This window comes from Rhinolophus ferrumequinum, chromosome 20 (genome assembly GCF_004115265.2).
Source record: "Rhinolophus ferrumequinum isolate MPI-CBG mRhiFer1 chromosome 20, mRhiFer1_v1.p, whole genome shotgun sequence".
Taxonomy (NCBI): domain Eukaryota; kingdom Metazoa; phylum Chordata; class Mammalia; order Chiroptera; family Rhinolophidae; genus Rhinolophus; species Rhinolophus ferrumequinum.
Window position 1 is genome coordinate 49,287,148 of NC_046303.1, and position 25,677 is coordinate 49,312,824.

At 45.7% G+C, this 25,677-nt stretch overlaps 1 protein-coding gene and 1 non-coding gene across 2 annotated transcripts in view; both read left to right on the forward strand.

Moving 5' to 3' along the window:
- The window catches only part of CDHR3 (cadherin related family member 3), a 63,194-nt gene that overhangs the window by 1,556 nt on the left and 35,961 nt on the right, over window positions 1–25,677 (forward strand). Inside the window, exons 2-4 of the mRNA XM_033088927.1 lie at window positions 9,211–9,413; window positions 14,773–14,938; window positions 17,730–17,827. Coding sequence (XP_032944818.1) covers window positions 9,211–9,413; window positions 14,773–14,938; window positions 17,730–17,827 — 467 coding nt within the window. The remainder of the gene's footprint in view (window positions 1–9,210; window positions 9,414–14,772; window positions 14,939–17,729; window positions 17,828–25,677) is intronic.
- On the forward strand, window positions 20,711–20,784 carry TRNAK-CUU (transfer RNA lysine (anticodon CUU)). Its single transcript has one exon. It is a non-coding gene; the product is annotated as a tRNA-Lys (tRNA).

The window sequence follows — 25,677 nt, forward strand, 5'->3', positions numbered from 1 at the left end:
TTAATTGATATTATAAGGTATGGAAGTGTATTAATGAATTATTTTATTCAAGGCCCAGCTCAATGGTTTTTCAGTTGATTCTGATGCATTTTCCAGGTTTGAAAATAAACATTTGTGCTTTTCCTCACCTATTTTTCTGTCTCCTATTTCTTTCTCTTATCTAATTACTGGGACTGTACCTTCAGGCTTTTGTTAAACAGTGATAAGAGTGTACATTCTTGTCTTGTTCCCCATTAAGCATGATGCTAGCTAGCTTTTGGTGTGAAGTATTTTATATGCTCTAAATAAAAATAGCTCTTAGTTTTATTTAGGATACTTATTTCTAAATCAAAATAGATTTTTAAATCAAATGCTTTTTCAAAATCTATGGATATAACCATTTCATTTCCCCCTTGATCTGCTAATGTGATAAATAAATAACTGGGTTTCTTAATACTGAACACTCTTTAATCTTAAGTTTTTAAACTCAGCAAAGGGAAGGAGGAAGCTGGGCCTTGAGCAGCTCAGACTCTCAAATGAAGTAAACATTTGAGGTTTTCCCAGAAACATAGGCTTTTAGGATCATAATCACTTAAGAGGTAACATTTATTGTTATTGGGGGAAGAGTGAGGTTAGAAAGAACCCGATATCTCGTACTGAACACTACCATTTAGAACTTTATCATCAGCTGTGTGAAAGGAACTGATCACAAAGGTTTGCAAGAAATACTTGAGATTTCTTATAAAAACCACATTCAAATCTCTTCCTCTCCAAGGACCGTGCACTGTACCAGGCTTTTGATCCTAGTCAAATCCTATTTTGGGGGGGAAGTTCTTATGTGATGCAAACTGTTTCTCTCTCACTTTTTTGTGAGTCCAAGAACCTGACCCTTACCATCACTCTGAAACATCAGGGTCACAGAGGATTGGGCGAGGGGGACACTCACATCAGTACCTGCCTTCAGAGTCTTAGAAGCAGGCACCACCATAGTCAATGTCAAACAAAGTAACCAGCTCCGGTATGCTCTTTCTTCTCATTTGATCTAACTCCTGTGCATCTTCCAAGGCCCAGCTCAAGTCCTTCCTTCCCCTGGAGTCTTTCCAGATTGCCCTTGCTCTTGGTAGGCGCTCTTGCTGCTGCAGCCTGGAGCAGCCTTGCCTGCTCGTGGAATGCCTGCCAAGCGTTTAGTACAGTGCCTCACAGAGTAAGTGCTCAGTGGATGCTATAGTATGAGTTATCACACTATAATTCATCTGGTATGTGTCTGTCCTGTCTCCTCAACTGGAATGTCAGCCCTGAAATAATAGGTTTCACATCTCTTATTCTTCTGTGGTCCCTGAATGCTACATTCATATGAAGCATCCAATAAATGTTTTAGTTGATCGTCATCTCTTTTTGGGTCCATTTTTCCCCCACATTTACTAATACCCCTAAATGCAGAAATTTAGATCTTCTGCCTGCTAAATATTGTCATGTAAATTAGCATCTGTCCTTTCCACCTCCTATTAAGATGAGGGAAATGAAAGTTTCCCTGTGAGACGTCAATGTCCCATTCCAACAACGGCTTACAAAGGAAGGCCCCATAGGAACATAAACTAGACAAAACTCCCCACTGAAGCTGTGGAATAGAGTTAAGACAAAACAATCTTCTGGCTCCACAGGGCCCTGTGCCATTCCTGGAAGATAGAGGACTTAGCAAAGGTCCCTTGGTACGTTGAAATCCACCATACACTGAAGTTGTCTATGTTTTGAGAACTCCTCCAGGGAACTAGATTTTGTATTACTCTCACGGAAATGAAAAATGCCAGTGTTTTATGAAAGAAGGGGTCCATGGTAGCTGGAAGCTTTGCATGAATATGAAAAAGTTACCAGGCCCATTGCCCCGAGTTTTGTCTCCCCAACCACCAGGCCTGAGGCTATCCCAGGTCCCTCTAGGAAGACACCACCCACCCCAGCCTGCCTTCTGGGCCTGGCCCTCTGCTGAGCAGTGTCGAGCAATTAGAAAGAGGCCCAAGACTCAGGGTCTCGTGCTCCTTGAGGACTAGCTGCAACCCCTTCTTAACTCTGTCATCATTTGAAAAGGCAGGAAAAGGCAGTCCATTTCCAGAAAGTCACTCGTTAATCCTATATAATGGGTCCAAAGAACATTGCAAAAGGTCTCTACCTTTTCTATTGCGAACCTTTCCTGTTCAGAGCTGACTCAGAGGAGCAGAAGGCCGTCCCTCCTCTCACTCTCCCTCCTCCCTCCCTCCCTCTGCTCGGCCCCCTCTCACCTCCAGCTCAAGCACTCGGTCAGTGGAATCCACCTGCTTTTCCACCTCGTGGAGTCAGAAGAGATCTAACTCTTGCTAATTATGACCTACGGTCATTTACAGCGTCACTAGTAGAGTCACCATCCTTTGTTCTGTGTTCCACGAAGGGCTCCCTTCTATTAGCCTTGCCTGGAATGGACCAGCCCCCACAAAGGGGGTGGGTGAACACCCCATCAAGGAAGGTATCCACTGTAGAAATGAAAGGCGTAGGAAGACGTTGCAAATACTGAAACAACAACATGCTATAATGTTTTAGAATGTATCGAGCGTATGCATTTTCTTACATGGTGCAAGCGCTGTGAGGGTGAATTCCAGTAGGCCTGGAATTAGCCTGAGTTGCTTTGCTAATGTTCCTGCACAGGACTGACCCCGGTCAAGGCACGAAGCATGCTGATTAACAGTGCTGCTTGGTAACCATGGGTCCTGGGATTTCGAGGATGGTTTGTACAGGCTTTTAAGTGTCGTTGGTTGATAACAGTGAGATTAATGATTTGCACCTGATCTGGGCGAGACCCTTTGAGGGTTCTGCTGTGGAGGCTGGTTACCTAGCAAGATGCGCCTACATGACCAACAAAACAGAAAAATATCCAGCAGAGACTCTATTTTGGGCTCCCTGGTTCCAAGGTATTTGTAGATAATGTTAGTGACTCCTGATCTGAGCAAGTGCGTTTTGTCATGGCTCTTAGAGAACAGAGGACAACGGGAGTAGCAGCTGGCCTCCCCAGTCCTCATCTGTGAGGCGCCTTCAGCTGGTATGCAGATCCTCCTTTAATGTTCGTGGTATACTGCCGCCTTCTTCCGTAATAAACTGTAGATTTGGAAACATCCTCATTTGGGTCCTGTGAGTCTCCTCTGGCAATTGGACCCTGTTTAGTGGCCACTGTTAGTGTAGCATCACGGTCCTGAGAGACAGAGTTGACACAGGGCCCCAGAGAAGTTAAGGGACAAGCCCAACGTCCCACAGTCAAGTACATGCCAATTGCTCTCTTCACACTCCCCTGTGATTTCTCTCACTGCCTCTAGAGAGAATAGAGGCATCTACTGAGTGTCGGTCTCCGATGAGCACTGCCCTGTGTATTGGAAACAGCTGTAAATGAGAGCAGCAGCCTCCCGGAGGAAGACATGGCATCAGCCCACCTCCCTGCACCACATCATTGCCTTCAGTGTCTGAGGTCCTGGGTGGGCAGCTTCCCCCAAAAAACTGAGGCTGCGGACGCCTAAATTACTCTAACACGCGCTCCAGGAGGAGGCCTCATTGGTCCATGTCTGGCAAGGCAGTGATTTTGCTCGTTTTGAAACAAGTGACAGCATCAATCCAGATCTCAGCCGCAAGCAGGACATCGCAGTGGGCTCAGTGGTTGATAATAAATCTCTGGCAGGCTTTTTCTTTTTCAAAGCTTTAGGCAACTTTGATTCGTAATTAAAATATATGTGTAAGTCAGATTCCATTAAAGCCTCTTTCTTGTTCTCCTGCATTCAGACCAGCAAAGAAAGTTTGGGTGACCAGCCTTGGAAGGCACGTGTGTGGTGTCTCGGGGACAGCCACCCGTGCCTGGCTCCTACCCTTTCCTCTGCCCCGATTAGCTGGATGCCTTTGGGCACATCCTTTAAAGTTTTTTTTGCGTAATGAATGGGTTTAACATGTTGTAAACTTTTATCTTATTCATGCTCTATTTTTAAGATGTGGACCCTAGCCACTAATTATTATTACTATTGCTATTACTACTGCTGCTACTACTTGTTTTAAATAGCAAGGAAGCTCGAGGAACTGGGTGCAGAACTAAGAGTTGAGCCATCCCAGCTTAGCTCCTTTTCTTATCAATTTCCCCAGAGTATCTACTGCAAAGGCTTCAGAATTCAGTTCCATGGTCCCGGCCCACGTGACCTTACCCTGGGAGGGGAGGCCACCAGATGAAGAGCAGAACATCTCCAGCAGGAATGCCAGCAGAAAGGACATGTCCAAGGACACAGTCTGGCTTTATCCATCCATGGAACAGGCAGTTCCCAACACAAATTGCCTGAGGGGCACTGGATAGATCCACTTCTCCCTCCAAAATACTCCTTCACTGCCATGAGAAATATGACCATTCAAGGAGGACTACAAAAAGCTATGCTAACATAAGGAGAAAGCATGGAGCCATACAGAGTCTAGTCCTTGCAGTCAGACGCCTTGGATTGGAAGGCTGGTTCCTCATGGAATTAGTCTCTCAAACGCAGGGCATATCAAAGTTATAATTAATGCAACTCCCAGCAAAGCAAACTGTCAGCTGGGGATATGTACATCTGACCTGGGTGAGACCCTTTGAGGGTTCTGCTGTGGAGGCTGGTTACCTAACAAGATGCACCTACATCTTAACCAACAAAATAGAAAAATTCCCAGCAGAGACTATTTCGGGTTCCCTGGTTCCAAGATATTTGTAGATAACATTGGTGACTCCTGATCTGAGAAGCACATCTTCTCCAGCTTCCCCAGTTCTCTAAAGGAGACACACCAAGGTTGGTGGCTACAGTAATCTGCCTGTTCAGAGGAAGGCTGTGGAAAGTCCTGAGTGGGGCTTCGCAAGCCTCTCCTAGCCGCGGCCACATCAAGCTAATATTCCAGCACAATTCCTTATGTTGTTCCCCAAACAGCCTCTCATAGATCACATCACCCAAATCCAACGTCTGGGTTGAGAAGCCAAATTCTTATCAGCCCCCGGCGCCATCTTGGTCCAGTTTATGAGTGTGTAATTTCAGGTGTGTGAAATGGGTACAGCAATACCTACAATGTGTTTAGAGTGGGTGAAATCACGCAGTAAAGTAGCTACCGTAGCACAAAGCCTGATGAGTAGGTGCTTAGTAAATACAAGTGGTTACTTGTTTTGGTCTATTCATTTGGGCTGGGCACTACCTTACCCCAGGCTATTCTTGAGAAAAACCTAATGAGTTATATCTTTGCTTAAAAATGAACAGAGGCTTCCCTCCTCCTTGGCTGGAGGGGCACAAGACCCTGGGGTGGGTGGGAGGAAGCAACAGAAGGTGGGGGGGCCCTTCAAGATAAATTGCCAATGTTTCATTTTGCTTATGACTGTCCTTGTCCTGTTGACCAGTAAGGAAACACACTGGTGAACATTGAGGAAACACACTCGTGAACAGTGAGGAAACACCCTCACGAACAGTACAGAGGGCCCTGGGGACTTTTGTGGGAAAAGAGGGTATGAGTGATTTATGCCTAAAAAAATCCAACCTACCAAAGCAATTGATAATTTTGCTCATTTTGAAAAACCATTTCTGGGAACTTTTTGCCTCTAAATACTCCAAGTGTACTATTTTGCTCTTGGTTTTTATCACAAAAATGCTATAATACTAAAGTCAATTTTAATAGATTTAAAAAATCTACTCATAGAGCCAGGGGAATTGTAACAGCTATATATGATGTCAGAGGGGTAGGAGATTGGTGAGGGAGGTTATCACTTTGTGAGGGGTGTAAATGTCTAACTATTACATTGTTTCGTACACCTGAAACTCATAAAAAAAGTTAAAATTTAAATTAAAACAAAAAATCTATTCATATTCACATCACCCTGAACTGCAGCTGTTATGGTATTTTTTTTTAATTTTTTTTTTAGATTTTATTGGGTAAGGGGTATAGGACTTTATTGGGGAATAGTGTGTACTTCCAGGATTTTTTCCAAGTCAAGTTATTGTCCTTTCAATCTTAGTGGTGGAGGGCGCAGCTCAGCTCCACGTCTAGTCTCCGTTGTTAGTTGCAGGGGGCACAGCCCACCATCCCCTGCGGGAGGCGAACCGGCAACCTTGTGGTTGAGAGCCCACTGGCCCATGTGGGAATCGAACCGGCAGCTTTCAGCGTTAGGAGCACGGAGCTCTAACCGCCTGAGCCACAGGGCCGGCTCCCGTTTTGGTATTTCTGAGTCCTTGCACACTCCTTGTCCATAAAACCGGATAATTCTGTGAGCAAAAATAACTTAGGCATAATGAATTTTAGTCTCTAATCTAAACAAGATGATTTTAGATTTACGAAAGCTTGTATCAATGAATTTGTTTGTATTTTGATTTTTCCTACATTTCCATTATTCCTCTGGATTCCCTCCCCCAAATTTGAAACAAAAACACTCTCTTACAAAAGCCAACATTTTCCCATTGTTTGTGTCTAGAAATTTTACACCTTTCAGTAGGACAGATCCTTCTACTGTCACCCTGTACTTCCTCCCACTACAGGTGGTTTGTCTCTAGTGTCTAATAATGGTGGCCAAGATCTGGAACCTAACTGAGAAGTAGCACCTTGGAGTAAATTGTGGCTTTGTTACCTACTACAGTCGTCTCCCTTTATCTGTGGTTTTGCTTTCTGTGGTTTCCATTACCTGTAGTCGACTGTGGCCTGAAAATATTAAATGGAAAATTCCAGAAATCAGCAATTCATACGTTTTAAATTGTGCACCGTTTGAATAATGTGATGAAATTTCATGTGATCTGTCATCATTGTGCTCTGTCCTGCCAGGACGTGAATCATCCCTTTGTCCAGCGTCTTCATCTGTGGATGCTCCCCCACCTGTTAGTCACTTAGGAGCCGTCTCTTGAGGTATCACAGTGCTTGTGTTCAAGGAACCCTTATTTTACTTAATAGTGGCCCCAACGCACAAGAGTAGTAATGCCAGCAATTCAGATATGCCAAACAGAAGCCATAAAGTGCTTCCTCTAAGTGAAAAGGTTAACTACACTACAATAAGATATTTTGAAGGAGAAACCACATTCACATAATTTTTATTACAGTATATTGTTATAATTGTTCTAGTTTATTATTGTTGTCGGTAATCTGTTACTTGCCTAATTTATAAATTAAACTTTGTCATAGGTATGTATGTATAGGAAAAAATATAATACATGAGGTGAGACAATTAAGTTTGCGAACTAATCCTAGAAAAAGTACTACATACCTCATAGCTGAATATCTACGGTCTGAATACCTCATAGCTGAATAACTACGGTCACCTTCAAAGTACTCCCCTTGGGAAGCTATGCACTGACACCAGTGCCTAGTCCACCCTTCAAAGCAATTTTGGAACTCTTTTTCTGGAATGGCCATCAGAGCTGTCATCATATTACCCTTGATATCCCGAATGTCATCAAAATGTCTTCCTTTCAATATTTCCTTTGTCTTCGGGTAAAGAAAGAAGTCATTGGGGGCCAGATCAGATGAGTAGGGAGGGTGTTCTAATACAGTTATTTGTTCACTGGCTAAAAACTCCCTCACGGACAGTGCCGTGTGAGCTGGGACATTGTCGTGATGCAAGAGCCATGAATTGTCGGCGAAAAGTTCAGGTCGTCTAATTTTTTCACTCAGCCTTTTCAGCACTTCCAAATAGTAAATCTGGTTAACTCTTTGTCCAGTTGGTACAAATTCATAATGAACAATCCCTCTGATGTCAAAAAAGGTTGGCAACATCGTTGCAACAAGTTTGCGAACTTAATTGTCAGCCGTGTGTAGGATTCAGTACTATCGCAGTTTCAGGCATCCACTGGGGGTCTTGGATCGTATCCCTGAGGTGGGGGGAATGCCTGTATTTACTGTGTGTCCATTAACTCAGTTTCTTCATCTGTAAAATGATGACGTTAATACCTACCTAAGAGGACTATTTTGAGGAGTAAATGAGAGAAAGAATTTACATTATGACCTTATTTAGAACATTGGGTAAAATGGTAATTGTATTAGTTTCCTAATGTTGTCATAACAATTAGCACAAACTGGATGGCCCAAAACAACAGAAATATATTCTCTCACAGTTCAGGAGATTAGAAGTCTGAAATTAAGGTTTTGGCAGGGTTGGTTCCTTCTAGAAGTTTTGAGGGAGAATGTGTTCCATACCTACCTCCCAGCTTCTGGTGGTGGCTTGCCATTCCTGGTCTTGTAGCTGTATCACTTCAATTTCTGCCTCTATCATAACATGGACTTCTTCCTTGTGTGTGTGTCCCCATGTGGACAATAGTCATTGGATTTAGTGTCCACCCTGATCCAGGATGATCTCCTCTTAACTAATTACATCCGCAAAGACTCTATTTCCAAGTAAGGTACATCCTGAGGTTCTGAGAGGAGTGGATTTGGGGGTTACTCCTTACAGTAACCATCATTCTGGAAACAATACAGAACAACCTGTTGCAGTCCTCTGTACTGAGAAAGTCTTGCAGAGTATCATGGAGACCCCAGAAGGTCCCAAGGCTTTCCTGGAAGAAACACATTTTCTCTTAAATTGTAAAATTCCTGTCTGTAATGCAGTCCAAGGCAGTTCACTTCCCTGAATATCTCATTTCCTTCTCTGTGAAACAGGACTTAATCTATCAACCAAGAAGTACTAATTGACTCTCTAGATGACACCTATGGCGCCCAGTAATAACAAATAATTGTCCTTGAGATTTCTTATGGATGTGGGAAGATCTGCCATGACTTTGGAACGTTCCAGTCATGCACACTCAATTCTCAGATGACCTCATGAATCAAATACTGACACAGAGAAGGAAAATAAACTCTTATAAACTACCTTGTAAGAGAGAGAATGTCATGGCTAGACGAGGTCCTTCAAGTGGGTGTCTATCTGCTAAAGTGTCATGTTTCCCTTTCCCTGGCTCTTCGCAAAGACTGGGAGAAAAGAGAAGGGAAGCAGGGAGACAAGAGGAGCACAGCAGCTTTATTTATGGAACGACAGAAGCAGATTTCATGGCTGTTGGTGGTGGTTGTTTTCTTGGCTCTGAGAAAATCTCCCATTCCCATTTCCAGCTCTTGGCAAGAGTATTTGTTCTTGGGGAGTGACCAGGTTCCATCGTTGCTCTGAGCTACAAGTTGAAGCCACAGAACAAGCTGTTAAGTCCCTGATCCCAGCACAAGGCTTTGTGTTCTTGTCATTTTGCATCCTTTTTAAATCCACAGAGGCAGAGGCGCTACACCTAATCCATTTACCTGCTACAAGCAACGTGGCAGAGAATTCTCCACCTGAGACTTCAGTGCATGAGTTTTCTGTGAACTTATCAGCATCGCTGTCACCTGTGATCCCAGGGTTTCCCCTGATAATCAACTCGAGTCCCCTCACCAAAGCCTTCAGGGTGAACTGGCTGTCAGGCACGGACTTTGAGGTAAGTACCATCTTGCCCCCAGTGGGAGCTGTCTGCAAAGAGGGTCCTGAAGATGAGGGGCACATGTGATTCTCGATCAGTGGCCATTTCCGTCTCTTTCCCTGGTTTAATCTCCCTTCTTGTAAGATCCAGAAGTCCTGTGTGGGGCATCTTAGAGCCCAGGTATTAGGTGTGCTGGCAGCTACTACATTCTTCAGGTGGGATAGTATGAGGATCGATCTCCTTAAAATCCAGGCCCTGATGAACTTGTGTCTGGTGATTGCGCTTTTCTAGGATTCTGTGGTTTTTCTCAGAAGGAAATCTACAAGGAGACTTGTTTAATATGCACGAACATAGTAAAAATATAAGTCTAAATGTCCAGCCCTACTGTGTGAATATTTCCTCTTGGGTAATTCAGACCCAATCATTGACATTTGAGAACCGTGGCACCACTGCTCTGTTTTCCAGTTTGTCATTTGAGACTTTGCAAAGTTGTCACTCCTCCTTGTAGGATAAACCTGCTCACTGCATATTTTCCACTGCTAACTTCAGAAGCCTTCTAAGGATGTCTTAGGGTCCTGGTGTCTGGGCCTACTTATACTTCAGTGTCCCCCACCCCCTTTCCCTCGGCTGGCTGGTGTAGGAACCTCCTGCTGTTGTCATCAGCCCTGCCTGCCATTGCTGTGGGGTTCTGGTGGGACCAGTGGGCCCAGCCTGCTTGGTCTAGGCACAGTTGCCTCCCTGAGGTACACACTACATGTGCTTGAACCCAGCTGATCATTAGAGTCACTGTGGAGCCCACAAATTGAGGGCCAGAGCCTGGGCATCTGATATTTTCGCCCCAGGGGTAGGCCCTTAGGTACGTAAGGAACACACAGTCTGGCAGTCTTCACCTCAGCATCCAGTATACATTCCCAGGCCCCAGATGCTGTGACTTACCTGCCAATCTATCTGCTCCCTTGACATCTGGCTCTTCTTTAACAGCTGTTGTTTGTCTATTCCTAAAAGCCCTGCCAATTGCCTGCAGTTAGAGAGCACGTAATATATGGCAGACACTGTTGAACGTGCTTTACACGTGTTTATTCTTGATTTTTATTTGCATTAATTTATTTGTATTATTCTATATTATTTTATTTGTATTATTACCTCTTTTTACAGATGGGGAAAATGAGCAAAACTTAACAGACAGGTTAAATAACTTGTTCTGGGTTGCACAAGCTATTAGGTAGCTGAGCTGAAACTGGAATCCAGGCAGTATGACTTCTAAGCTCTTATCATGTTTTTAAAATGACTTTATTGAGATGTAAATTCACACAGCATACAATTCACCCATGTAAAGTGTACAGTTCAGTGGTTTTTACTATATTCAGAGACCATCACCACAATCTAACATTTTCATCACTCCAAAAGGAACTCCAAGTCCATCGGCAGTCAGTGCCCTGCCCCTGTCTATGCCCCAGTCCCTGACAACCACTAATCTACTTTCTGTCTTAATGGATTTGCCTATTCTGGACACTTCATATGAAGAGAACCATATTGTATGTGGTCGTTAACAACTGGCTTCTTTCTTGTAAGCATAAAATTACCCACTTTGTAGCATGGATCAGTACATCATTCCTTTTTATGGCTGAATATTATTCCAGTATATGGATATACCACATTTTGTCTGTCTAGCCATCAGTTGACAGATATTTGGTTGTTTCCACTTGAGAACTTTTATGCTCAGCCTCTATAGTCTACTGCCTTTAATGCCGTTTCAGATTTGCAAAGGTTCCAAAGCGCATTCACTGCCTGATCTTTCAATGGTTCCTACTAACTCTGGTATTATCACTGTTTAAATTTTTTTATTTCTATATTAGAAAGAAGATAACAAAAAGGTAGCAAGGTTAATTGATTTGCCCAAGATCACATAACCATGAAGGTGGAAATAAGAACTCAGGTCTTCTGACTCCCAGTCTCAGGCTCTTTCTCCTGCACTGACCTGCACATCTGTTGCTCTTTCGATGAGCCCCTAAGTCCTCTATGGACATGGTCTTCCCACACGCCCTGTGATTCAGGCAGAGCTGTCAGCCAAGGAAGAATCCCAGCCTGTTCTTGAGAAATGGCGTGTTTCTTAGGCTGATGGAGGCTCCAATGTTCACCCTATAGCCCCCGTCCTGGTGCCCTCCTGGCACCGCAGCCCGCAGCTGCCCAGCTGTACCCTGTGAGGGTACTTGGCTGGGCCACAAGTTCACAAGTCCGGTAGCTCTTCTTAAGAATTGGTTGCTTTCTCCAGAAACTACCCGATATCATCAAACATCCCCCTTGAGGAAGGTCCTAGTATCCAACCCAAACTGCTCGCAAGAGCCACTCCTGCTGCCCAGAGCACAGGTCAGGACCCTCTCTGTGGAAGAACCTGGCTCCTCCTCGGGCAGCCTCGACACTCTGCAGGATGACGAGTCTAGTGATGCGGTGTTGAGTCTCTGGCCCCGAGGTCCGCTCAGGGCTGGCCTTGGCACTCAGTCGTGCAGGGCTTTCTGAGGCTGACCTCCAAACCATGCCAAAGGCCTGGCCTCTCTGCTTTCAAACACAGCTGCTGAGACTTCTGGTGGGGTTGGGGTGGAAGGGGAAGAGGATGAATGATGATGATGATGGTGGTAACAGCTCACACTTATGAAGCATTTACCATGTACTGGGAATCCCCCTGAACATTTTGTAAATTCATTTATTTAATCCTCATAACAACACTATGAAGTGGTGTACTATTAATATTTGCATGTTAAAGGCGGGGGAACTGAGGCATAGAGAAGTCAAGCAACTTGCCCAAGGTTCACATAGCTAATGGTGGCAGACTTGAGATTTGAGATGGGGCAGGCGGGCCCCAAGAACCCTTGCTCAGCACCCACACTGCGCTGGCTCACTGTTGCCCCGCAAGGGAGACGCTGGAGCCTCACTGGCCCATGTGGCTAATCACTGGTCAAGGGATTTTCTCCTAGAGCAGCACCAAGAAGGAAGCTCTGAAGAGCCCGGGAGGTGTGATGGCAGGCTCGGCCGCTCCAAAGACTGCAGCCCTCTGAGGTCACGTGGAGGCCGCACCGCCCTCTTCCCTTTGCGCCTCTCTGTGCTTGACTCCTCTGTCCCGTCTGCTGTCACGAGCACTGTGGTTTTGTAAATGCACTCAGCCCTGTCCAGAAAGACCTCCAACTTGACATGCCTTAAACCAAACTTACTGCCTTTCACCACAACTGCAGCCAGACGGCCTGCAACCAAACTGAGGACCACCCCTACCCCACACCGCCCCAGCTGGGGCCTTTGGAATTCCCTCCCTTCCTTGTTCCAGTCTCCATATGTGTGAAATGTGGAGAAGTTCTACCAACCTATGGTTGTTGTGATGATTAAGTAAAATACTCCACAAAATGGCTTGGCAAGAGCCGGGCACACAAACATTGAGTAAATGCTGGTAACAACAACAAAAACAACTTTTCCCTTTTTCTGACTGTTCTGTTTCCTCCCTCTGGGGTGTTTAGGGCTAGTTCCCGGGGTGGGGGAGCTGTCAGTAGGTAACGCTGTGGCAAAGGACTGTCTCGGCTTGGGGTTCAGGAGAGGGCTCCAGGCTCAGCAGGAAGCTGGAGTATAAATCAGGACACAGAGTGGACTGTGCGGACAGAGGGGGCTGCTCTGGGAGACGTACCTTCCCTGGACAGTTTTGACTATCTAATAAGAATAATAAAAGCCCACATTTGCTGAGGGTTTGCCCAGCGCCAGTGATCTCTAAGTATTCCACGGATTAGCTCAGTTAACCCTCACAACTACCCTACAAAGTAGATGCTCTTATAATCTTCATTTTACAGATGGGGAAACTGAGGCACAGAAAGGTTTTTTGTTTTTGTTTTTGTTTTTGTTTTTTTTTTTTGGGTTTGTTTTTTGTTTTGTTTTGTTTTGTTTTTAAGTAATGGGAAGGCTGGGCCTTAAATCCACTCAGTCTTGTTCCAAAGTCTATGCTCTTGAGCCCTATGTTAGGCTGCCTCTTACCTACCATATGCCAAGTATAGATACAAGGTCCTCCTCATTTGTGTGGATATCGGCTCACCCTGCTTGTGGATGGAGACAAGACTACCTCGTTTTCCTCTCAGCCCTCCTCCATACATTCTCCCCCCACTGTACACACTCACTCATATCTGTGGCTGTCTTCTGTTCTTTACCCAATCCAGATCTCACAAAGGCAAACACGATACCCACCGCCTCCTCCATGAAGCCCTCCCTGACTAAACACAGCTCACAATTAACTTTCTTCCCTCTGATTTTCCATAGTCCCCTAATCGAGCTCTTCCTTATAACACTTTATATTATAACACAGCCGTTTAACATGGCAACAATTATTTATCTAATTCTAATGAGGGAAAAACAAAACCAGGAAATGGTGACGTGACTTTCCCAAGGGCACATAGCAGTTCAGTGATGGAAATGGGATTGGAGCTAAGTGATCTCCTCACTACAGGATACTGACTGCCTCATTGTCTGGCCCAAGTTATATTAATAACCAAAAGATTCTCTTAGCATAATTAAGACATTTATGAAGTTTCGTCCTTGATGTCCCAAAGGACCCTGTGCCTTCTCAGAGCTCAGTGACAGGGGTGCAGATGTCACAGGTTACAGACGGGCCTCCAGGTAGCCTCAGCAGCACACTCCCACCACAGACCCTGGGCTCCTGCTGGCGATGGGCTACATGCTGGGGAAAGCTCTCTGGCCCTGCTTCTAGGTAACCGTCCCACATCTCCAAAACACTTGTGGTGCAGAGGACAAGTTTCCAACAGTGGAAGACTGTGTGGGAAGGGGCACACTCACTCACACACACACACACACACACACACACACACACACACACACTGAACAGGCTGTTGATGTTAGTAAATATCATTTCCTATTTCTGCAGATGTATTCTTCTTCTCTTCTTGGAAGGGGCCTTGGGAAAATTAGAATGGAGTGATGAGTCAAGATGTAATTTAACAGCAGTCCCAGGAAAGTGTGGTATCTCATTCTTAAAGACGAGAAAAATCTAACTATATTTAGGGTTGCTAAAGGGACTTGTGTGGGAGCCTACCCCAAGTAATCATAGGTTTTTTTTAAATTATTGGGCTTTCCATCTCCATTCATTGAAACCAGAATGTCTCCTAAATATTTTTCTTTCCCATAAAAAGCATCATCACACATAGCAGTCCCTTTAGTGAAGTATCGTGGGGCTTATGTTGGAAGGACAAGGCAAACAACCAGTTTCTGTGACAGCGAGTGAAAAATGGTTTCCAGGATGCTTCCTTCATAGTAATATCTCTTCGCAAAACGCATGCATACAAAGCAGACTTTCTTTCACATGATTACTAAGAATTCTGCACTTACTTTTTAGGTTGTCACCACTGGGAAGGAACAACTAGATTTTGAAACAGGACCAAAGATATTTGATTTGCAGATTTACGTTCAGGACGATGTTGGTGTCACTGACCTGCAGGTCCTTACTGTCCAGGTAACAGATGTGAATGAGCCACCTCAATTTCTAGGCAACTTGGCAAAAGGTAAGATACACCTAGGTGTGCAATGCAGCGCAGACGGTGGCATCAGGGGGGACCCTGGGGAAAAGAGAAAAACAGCAAAGTTAATACACAAGCAGCTGTTCCCCTGCAAAAGGCAGCTGCTTAATGAGCAGGGAACAAATGAAATGTCCTCCAGCCTAGGACTCCCAATGATAATGCCCAGCAGTGTACAAAGCCCTTCACAGCCATGGTTTCTGTTGGGTGTCTCCCAGTCCCGGGGAAGAAACTGAAGCTTGGCACCTCAAGTGGATCATTCTGGAGGAAGCTGGGCCAAGCTCGTCAGGCTTATCACTGTGTACTGGTCATTGACTGACCTGTTCATTCTCCCCGTGGACGCTGACCCCTGGTGTGTCTGGGGTCCTGTGGAGCAGGGACCAAACGTGTAAGAGCATAGGGTAACTTCCTGCGTGATCTCCCCCAGCCTCATGGCTTTGAACGCTATTCATACTGACAAGCTCCAAGTCTGTGGGGTTAAGTCCAGGTTTTCCCCTGAACTTCTGACTCAAATATCCAAGTACCTTACCTAACATCTCCTCTTGGATATCTACTAGACAGCTGTGATGTTGTGATTTATAATAAGAAATGTATAGTTGGTCTTCCTTTTGTTCCTGACACAAAGCTCCTAAAACCCTTGGATTTCCTGTGATGAGAGTCATAAAGGTATTTTTTGTTATGTTAATGACATGACATTTGGAATGCCCCAGGTCACCTAAGTATGGCAGTTGTGACCAGTGGAACCAATCACGTGTTTAGAGGGTTGGAACTTTCAGTCCCCCAACACACACCCTCCCACCCGCCCCCACCACTACAGGAGGGGAGAAGGGGTAGAGATTGGGTTCAATTACCAGTGGTCAATGATTTAACCAATTACACCCATGTATTGAAGCCCCCATAAACACCCAAAAGGGCAGGTTTGGTGGAGATTCGGGGAGCGTGGTGTGCCCAGAGAGCATGGAGGCTCCCACTCTTCCCTGTGTTGTGTCCTCTGCATCTCTTCCATCTGGCTGTTCCTGAGTTATAGCCTTTTATAATAAACCAGTGATCTAGTAAGTAAAAGGTTTCGCTGAGGTTGGTAATTCCCTCTAGCAAATTAATCGAACCCAAAGAGGGGGTTGTGGGAAACTCAGATCCAGAGCTGGTAGGTCAAAAGCACAGGTGACAACCTGGACTTGAATTGAGTTGAATGGTAGAACACCCAGCCGGTGTCAGAGAATTGCTTGGTGGTGTAAGAAAAACCTCCACACATTGGAGTTGGTCTCAGAATATGACATCTCATACTTAATGTTCCTAAAGCAAACCCTTGACTCCCACTCCACACCCCCCCGACTCCCACCATCCGCACCCAAAGCTACTTCTCCTGTCTGTCCCGTTTTAATTAATGGTTACTCCATCCTTCCAGATGCTGGGATCCAAACTTTGAAGTCAACCTTGACTTCTCACTGTCTTTCACACCTAACTTCAAATCCTTTAGTAAATCTTGCCAACTTCTAAATCTACGCAGAGTCCGACTGGTCCCTAGCTTTTCCACCACTACCTCCATGGTGCAAGGCACGAGTGCTGTCTCGCCTGGATTACTGCCATGGCCCACTCATTGGGCTCTCTGCTCTGCCCTTAACCTCCGCTGTTGATTCTCCACACAGCAGCCAGAGGGGTCCTGTTCAATAGCAGTTAAATTGAGAAATTCCTCTGCTTGAAAACCTACCAGAAACTGCCCATCTCACTCAGAAGGAGAGCCAGAGTCTCCTTAAAGCCCCACCAGGTCTGGCAAGCCCACACAACTCTCACCCCCCACACACCCCATACCCCACCCCGCCCCCGCCAGGTCGTTTCCCACACATCTCCCCACCCCCACTTCTGCTCTAGCGGTCTTGGCCTGCTCACTGATGTGTGAGTGCTCCAGGCACAGCCCTAGCTCAGATGTAAGACGGCTTGGGTTCGAATTTTGATTCTGTTACTTACTCGCTGAGACAACCTCATAACTCCTCCTTATTGATAAAGTGGAGAAAATGACAATACATACTTTCTAGGGCCACTGTGAAGATTAAAGCAGAAAACATACGCTCAGTCCTCAGCACAATGCCTCAAAGAAGAGTGAGTTCATGTTAACATTCTCAGTCACGTCTGAGGCACAGATTCTCAGGAGGAAAGATGCCAGAGCAGAGAGCGTGGCGGCCCCTCAGGCAGGGCAGGTGGTGCCAAGCGCGGCTGCCTGCTCCTCCCTCCCCCTGACAGCAAGAACCCTGAGGTAGATGAAATCAATATTTGGTCCCTTCTTGGAGCTTCTGTAGCCCTCTCTCCCCGCATATTCCATCTCTCTCTATTTCTCTGTCAGGCCTCTCATTTTAGGGACTCATTTCTGCTGAGATGCTAAGTGCACTTCAAGGGACGACCTCAGCTCAGCTTAGGAGCAATTTACACTGAAGAGGATCTGGGGCACGGAGCAGCGTCCCCCTGGCGGTTCCTACCTGTGCTTACGTTCCAATTCTCTGCTCTTATCACTTCCCTCTCTCCTGCTAAACAACAGCACCCTGGGTCACCTCTCATTGGAGGAAACACGGGAAGACTTGGTACCAGCGTGGCCCACCTAGAATTTTATTCATTCCTGTAAACGGACCCACTCCTGCAAGTCGGCCCTTATTATTGCGGCCCCCTCTTTCCCACGGTGCTTGGTTTCCTTGGTCATGTTTGGTTTCCTTTGGCTGCCCTGGTTTTGGAAATCTTGTTTGCTTCATTTAACAAAATGTTTCTTATTCCACTGTGGTTGTGGCTGTAGGTCTAAGCCTCTACATCGTGGAAGGAGCAAACCCTGGATTCATTTACCAGGTTGAGGCCTTCGATCCAGAAGACACAAGTCGAAACACACCCCTCAGTGTAAGTCTCTGTGTTAAACTAGAGAGGGGCTTCTCCACATTGCCTTCGACTCAGGAGCCTGGTGTCCTGGCAGGGAGAACTTGGGCACTGGCAATGGGCGGGATATGTTGCCCACTGCCAAAGCATAGAGGACAGGGGAGGCTGGAATGGGCACGAGGGCTCTGGAGAAAGACACCCCTGACTGGACTCTTGGCTCTGTGTGATCTTGGACAAGGTCTTAACCTCTCTGAGCTTCAATTTTTTTCATCTGTCAAATGGAAGAATAACAGCACCTAACAGAGTAGGGGGGTTGTAAATATTAGAGAAGGAATGTAAAGCCACTTAGCACAGTGTCTGGTATATTGAAATTGCTCAATATTTCTTAATTTTAAGATGATAAAAATCCAGCTGTATTATTTTAAAAATAAGCATAAAATGTATACTCCAAAGACAGGCATTTACAATTGCTTTTCAGAGATAAAGCCAAGCTGCTTAGAGCCAAGTTGAGAGAGAGAGAGAGACAGAGAGATTGAGATCCAGGAATTCCAAAGAAAAAGAGGAATTCCATAGAGAAAGCAGGAGATCGGGTCCTGGAGAGTTTCCTCATGGTTTAGTCTGAGACAGCTGATCTCTCTTCTCTCCCTTTCTATTTGGTTCCCTTGATGGAGCTGCCAGTTGAGCTCTTGTAACCACCAAACCTCAGGCAAAAAAGCCTCTTGGCCTTCCGGGACAAAGCTGCTCCAGCGCCTCCTCTGCCCACTGACGTGGCCTTGAGCAGCTGGGCAGCCCAGGGAGGAGAGAATAATGCCACTGGATTAACCTTGGAGCAGGCAATGTTCCTACAAACTCCACCTTCTAGAGAAGACTTGAAATGTAACACTCAGGGGATTGGTAACACCAGGAGGCTGTTTCTGCTGTTTGCTGCATGATTTGCTGCTTCAATGGGATTACTTATTCTAACAGGAGGAAGTGAGCCTTGGGAATAAACTCCAGGACCAATATAATATGGTCTACAGGGTTTGAATAAAAGCTGTTTAAGATTATTGGACACATCTTAAATTAGGGAATAGTCTGTTATTATTAGAAGATAATCCTTCTGTCAAAAAACAAAAACAAGTGTTGACAAATCCAAAGGCACTGGAGATAAAAGGGGGAGACTTTATTCAGGTAACAGTTTGCAGACTGGGGAGTCAGCCTCTGGCAAACATTGAAAGCATGCTTTTTAAAGACAAATGGAAGGCTGCATTTTATAGAGAAAATTTCTGCCCTGGTTCCCAATTGGTCCAATTTTATGCAAATGAGGAATCCAAATTGCACACTTCTGTTGGTCCAAATCACACAGTCCTGATTTGCCGTCATCGTGAGCTCTGATTGGTCGTCAGGGAGCTGCTGTGATTGGTCAGTAAAGATGCAGATGAAGAGGTAGCTGCATGGTTCTGACTGGATGGGGCAGGTCTCAGTCCGTTAATTAAAAGATGAAACTGGGAACTCTAAGGGTCAACACAGGAGCACAGTGCAGGAGGTTGAAAGCTCAGTCTGAGATACTTCCCAGTATACAAAGTATGTGAGAAGTCTCTGTCAGCAGATGGACACTAGATTCTCATTATTTATAAAATATGGGCCCTCAGTTGGCTGTGGGGTGTCTAACTCAGCAGTTAAATTCCTTCTTGGGGTTCACATCAAATCAATCTTTCTTCTTGGGGTACACAACCCCTTTATTCATTGAAGATTCAATTTGCATGAATAAGTAAATGAATATGCAAACAAAGGATCCCTACTATGCGCTAAGAGCGACACGAGGTGCTTTAAATTCATATTTATTAATAACATACTTGTTATATCAGTTACTAATGTGTTTGGCTGAAAATAATAGAAAACTTAACTACAGTGGCAGATATGAGGTTTTGGTTTTGTTATTTTCAAGAATTCCAGAGGCAGACAAGCAGGCAGTCCAGAGCTGGCACAGCTGCTGCCCTCAGAAAACTGGGCTCTTTCTATCTTTCTGCTTTTCCATTCAGAGCAGTTTGGATTTATCCTCTTTGTCTTCACCTCATGATTACAAGATGGCTGCTACACCTCCAGCCTTTACTTCTAAGTTCCAGGCAGGAAGGACAAGAAGAAAAAGAAAACAGGAAGGGGTACAGGGTGAAGGGGGCAGGCCAACCCAGATTGTCCCTTTTTTGGTAGGAAAACAAAGACCCTCCTGGAAGCCCTACCCAAAGGACTTCTTACTTCTCACTGGCCAGAACTGTTTCCTATGGCCACTGTTGTTTGATAGCGACCAGGGGAAAAGAGATTTTGGATGGAGAGTAGGACAGCAAGTCAAAGTATGAAACCTCACATGTAAATTTAGTTCATTTCAACATTCACCAAGAATCCACTATGTGCCAGGTTCTCTATTAGATATTTTGTATACAATGATGAATAAGACACATCTTTGTACCTCAAAGTTTAGTCTGGATGGGAGACAGTCATGCATACACCAAATAATTATAATTTAATAAGATAATTACTGTAAAGTTTGTACGAGACCCAATGGGGGCAAAGTGGAAGAAATCTCAGGTGTGAAGAAAAATATTTTTACTTCTCCATTTTTAATATATTTCCAAATTATGCAGAATCAATAAGGTCATGGACCCTTTATAAACACCTCCTAGATCAGGTTGTTCCTGTCAGATGAAGGGAAGCTGTCCAGGTGGGGAGCCCATGCAGCAGGTGTTTCTCCCTTAAAAGACAATGTGCCATGGAAAGAGGGCTGAGAGCAGCTACAGGGGTTTGGGACCTGTGGAACCTGCAACGGGTGGCTGCCACTGTGGCTTCTGCAGTGCCTTTAGGAGGTGTTTGGGGAGGGCACACTTCCAGTTGCAGCAGAAAATATTAATGAAGTATTTAACACGTGGGGGTGGCCGGTTAGCTCAGTTGGTTAGAGCTCGGTGCTCTTAACAACAAGGTTGCCAGTTCGAACCTGGCATGGGCCACTGTGAGCTGCGCCCTCCACAACTAGATTGAAACAACTACTTGACTTGGAACTGACGGGTCCTGGAAAAACACACTTAAAAAAAAGTATTTAACATGTGTGCTAGAAGTAACAGCTGCAGAGAAAGTCAACAGCCAGCCTGCAGGAGCAGGGAACATAATCTAGAATGAACCTTTCTCAGACTGGAAAAGGTAATAAGTTTAGGAACATATGATGGCCTTTGTACTTCCACGTTTTATCCTGGGCCCTTTGGGGTATTAAATGACATGTTTTGCCCTGTACAAGGAGAAAGGAGATGGGTTAATTTGCTATTGACCAAGCCTGTTTTTCTCAACCTTGGTTGTAAACTGAAAGCACTAGAGGACCTTAAAAAAAACACAGATACCTGGGTCCCATCCCCTAAAAGTCTGAAGTGGTCATCTTACCTGGTGGGTTCCAGGAGTCACCTGCTAGTGCCAGCAACTAGAGGAGGAAGTATGAATGAAAACTAGTTCTAGGACACTGCCAGAAACCCCAATTCCTTTAACACGACAAATCCTACAACCATTATCCGGCTTAATGGAGTGAAATTGTGTCCCAGATAATGTAAAATTGGGGCTAATGCAGAAACCACTGGTATTTGCTTCCTTATTTTTAGAGAAAGTTACAGAGCATGTGGTACGTGGTTGGGACTAGAACTTCCCAATAGACCTGGAGTGCGAGCCAAAAAGCAGTGCTATGTATGTAATTTTAAATGTTCTAGTAGCCACATCAAGAAAGTAAAATGAAACAGGGGAAATTAATTTTAATATAGTTTCTTTAACTCAATATATCCAAACTATTATCATTTCAACTTCTATAATCAACATAAAAACGATCCATGCGATATTTTAGATCCTTTTTTTCATCGTAAGTCTCTGACTCATTGTGTCTTTCCCACATGCAGCTCGTCCCATCTTTCAGACCAGCCACACCGCCAGTGCTCAGTAGCCACAGGTGCTCATGGCTAGCGGCTGCTGTGTTGGCTGTCACAGGTTGAGACCAGCATCAGCTCCCCCTCCCTGTACACCCCCTGTACCGTGATGGGGTGAAGGTGAAGCACAGAGGCAGGCGTCCGTGGGGCTCGGGATATAAACACGTGCAGGAGGGTCTGTATGTGAACAGTTATAGTTACCGTCATGTCTTCCCTGGGCCCTCTTTCCTTGCCCTTTCTCCACTTCCTGAAAGAGGCCGGTGAGACCCAGTCTCCTCCCAGCCACTCCCCCTCTCCCTCCTCCCCGTCTGCTTGGAAATGGCCACCAGGACTGCCACACAGCCTCCTCCTCAGAGACTCTACACGTTAATCAGTTTTGCAGCTGGAGGCAAAGTGATCTAGTGCAGCCGTTCCTCCATTAAGGGGCTTTCTCCTGGCCTTTCCATTAGGGAAGGACTTTTGCATAAAGTGAAATGTGCTTTGTCTTCACCAGGGCAGACAAAGGATTAAATTAAAAGAGCAATGACCTTGCTAGTAGCTGGGCTATCGGGAGGGCAACAGGGAAAGTAATTTTCTCTCTGACTCCATCTTGGTCATGGCCCTGAGAAATGGCAGCAAGTTGTGCCTTTTAATCTTCCTGGGAATAAAGTAATCGCCATGGGATGGGGTTTTTCAGTCCTTTGAGCACCCCATATTTCTGGGCCTTGCCTGGGCCACGTAACTCTAGTGAGGACTGAGGTCTCTGACCCAATTCCTGCTCATCCCCTTCTACTGTGCTCTGGAAAATTCTGTCGTTGGTGTCCTGCCCCTTTTCTTTCCGAGTGACAGTGCCCTTTCTCCTCCCCAGGCACCTCCACCCCCCAACTCCCCACACCCAGATGTACACCCATTCAGGGCCCTCCCACCCCACCCCACCCACCCCATCTGCCTGCTAACGCAGGAACTACCACTGGCAGCCTTTGCAAAGTGCATTCTGCTCTAGGTTCTTGTTAAAATGCTCAAGAAAGGAGAAAGCAGTGGTATTGGACAACTCCCATTCCAAATACATCACCACTGACCGTTCATTGGGAGAGACACTTTCTCAGATAGACGGGGATCATTGTCCTGAAGTGAAGGCTGAATTAAAGAACGGGACCCAGACTGGTTATAAAGAAAGAATGACGGACTAGAAGAGGACAGGATCTGCAGCTTTATCAGTAAAGGCTGACATATCTACAGCGTTTTGCATTTATAAATGTGGCTCTTCTAAAAACATCAAATACTGACCTACAACCCACTTAGCTCACCCTGATAACAATACAATACAAGCCAGAGCCAAGTTAAGGGCTTGCAGTAGGTTTTTTTGTTTTTGTTTTTCCCCCTAGGCAGCCTTCCTTCTCAGTCCCGTCTCCCGTCTCCCATCTCTGAAGTGGGATTGGGGTGGGATGGGGGAAAGAGAGGAATGGAGGCTTTTATCAAATACTCAGGTTACCCTGAGAAATATAATGGGAATGTGGCATCACATTTATAACTTATGGCTGCCCGGTTGGAAGATGGCTCCTGTGCTGTTGGCCCTCTGGTGGGTCTGGGGCACGTTCTCAGTGGCTCTTAGTCATCGGCACTCCCTGGACCTGGGAGGAAAATAAGGGTCCTTTCTTCACTCTGGAAACTTGGCTGCTCTGTTCTCGTAAGAGACAGGAGGCTGGATTCTTGTCGCTCAATTCCACTGCAGGCCTGAAAGCAACTGACGGCTGCAAATCGGCACAGGTGGAATCATTGTGTGCCTGTGACTCCAACTGCAATGGGGGAGCTGGCCCGGAGGTGGCGCCCTCCCCAGGGAGCCTGACATTTCAGGAAATTGGGCCAGCTCCCTCTCACCCTCCTTCCTCCCTACACCAATGGCACCATAAAGAGTGAATGGGGCAGGAAGCATGGCTCACCGTCTTCCACACTGAGGCTTTTGTGTCTGTGAGCAAACCGCAGCTGCCAAGGGGCTGCAAACAGAGAAAGCTGGGGTGGTGGTAAAGGAATATTCCCAGCAGGGAAACTGGAGAGCTTGTCTGACAAGCATTTGTTAACCGAATTGATCTGATTACTCAGGACTTTTCTTAGCCAGTGCTGGAGCAGAGAGGGGCTGCAGCCGCTTTTCATTCTATTTCATTTCTGTTTTCCAAGAGTGAATATCAAGGGAGCAGCTTTGATTAAACAAGCCTTTAAAAAGGGGGAGAGAATGCCAGGTTTTACAGAAAGCTTTCTGAGTTGCTGGCAAATGGCCACATGACACAATATTTTTAGTCTATGGATATTATCTCCTTTCTAAGTACAAAACTGCTTTTCCCATTAACACAAGCTCGCAGATTCAGGGATAAAGGAAATTAGCCTGGCTCTAAAAGAAAAACAATCAGGATTCCAGGAAATCAGCCTCTTAACAAAAGCTAAGAAGAAATTCCCCATGTTCCTAGTTCTGCAGTTTTACCCTTTCTATCTGGTGCTGTTTCTTTTTTCTTTCTTGTAGGCAAATTGGAGATTTCAAAACTAACATTACCAAATTCAAACAGATTTTTTTTTTTTTTTTGAAGTTTGGCAAGACTTTGTTGTTGCCTTTTTAAAGATTTTAAGATTCTTTAAGGTGGGAATGCTGGTCTCACATGGGAAATAGGCAAGAGGGAAACCCCACCATTTAACATTTAACAAATATTCATTGAGCACCTACTATGTGTTAGGCAGTAGGGATATAGCAGTGAATAAAATGAAGCCCTTTCCCTCATGGATTTACATTCTAACTGGACAATAGTAGCTAACATACATTGAGGGTTTACGTGTACCAGGTATTCTTGTAGAACTTTACATGATCACAACATGGGACATGACCTATTATTACGACTCTTTGTTGCACAAGCTCTCACACCTGGAAAGTGGTAGAATCAGGATTCAGACTCAGCAGTCTGGTTCCAGAGCCACCGCACTGAACTCGCCTGCCCCAGTTGATGAGTCTTGCGTCCCAGATGGGCCTTATAGTCCTCCTGCTCTCATCACCACCTATGTTTATGCCTCTCAGAGCTCTTCTACCACGTCTTCTTTGTATGTTCCCTCAGTTGACCATAAGCTTTTGGAGAGCGAGGCGTGTCTGTCACCTCTGCATTTCAAGACCTTGCAATGTTGGGGACCACCCAGAACAGGGGAATTATCTCAGAGAGCGTTTCAAAACACACGTGGAAGGGTGTCCCCACTCAGGAGCACGCGCTAAATGCCCCCTGGGGTCTATGAACTCTGCCATTCCATTGCGTCCAACTTGAGCCTCTGATCCACGGCTACGTGGGGATTCTCTACAGGGAAAGCTCTGCTCAACGGCGTGGGCTGCTCTGTGCGAAGTTCCCACAGGAGCTGCTGCTCTTGGCCCGCTGGGTGGGGCTGGGGGGACGCTCTGATTGGTCTTTACAGTCATTGGTACTCCCCGGACTTGGAAGGAAAACAAAGGTCCTTTTTTTTTCTTTAAAGATTTTATTGGGGAAGGAGAACAGGACTTTATTGGGGGAACAGTGTGTGCTTCCGGGACTTTTCCAAGTCAAGTTGTTGTCCTTTCAATTTTAGTCGTGGAGGGCGCAGCTCAGCTCTAGTCGCCGTTGTTAGTTGCAGGGGGCGCAGCCCACCATCCCTTGCGGGAGTCGAACTGGCAACCTTGTGGTTGAGAGGATGCGCTTCAACCAATCAAGACATCGGGGAGCTCAGCTGCAGTCCAGTGTTCAATCTTAGTTGTGTGGGAAGGAGCCCACCATCCCTTGTGGGAGTCGAGGAGTCGAACCGGCAACCTTGTGGTTGAGAGCCTGCACTCTAACTAACTGAGCCACCGTGGAGCTCAGGGGCAGCTCATTGACTTCATTCTAGTTGCAGAGGGTGCAGCTCGCTGGCCCATGTGGGAATTGAACCCGCAGCCCCGTTGCCCAGAGCTCGTGCACTAACCAA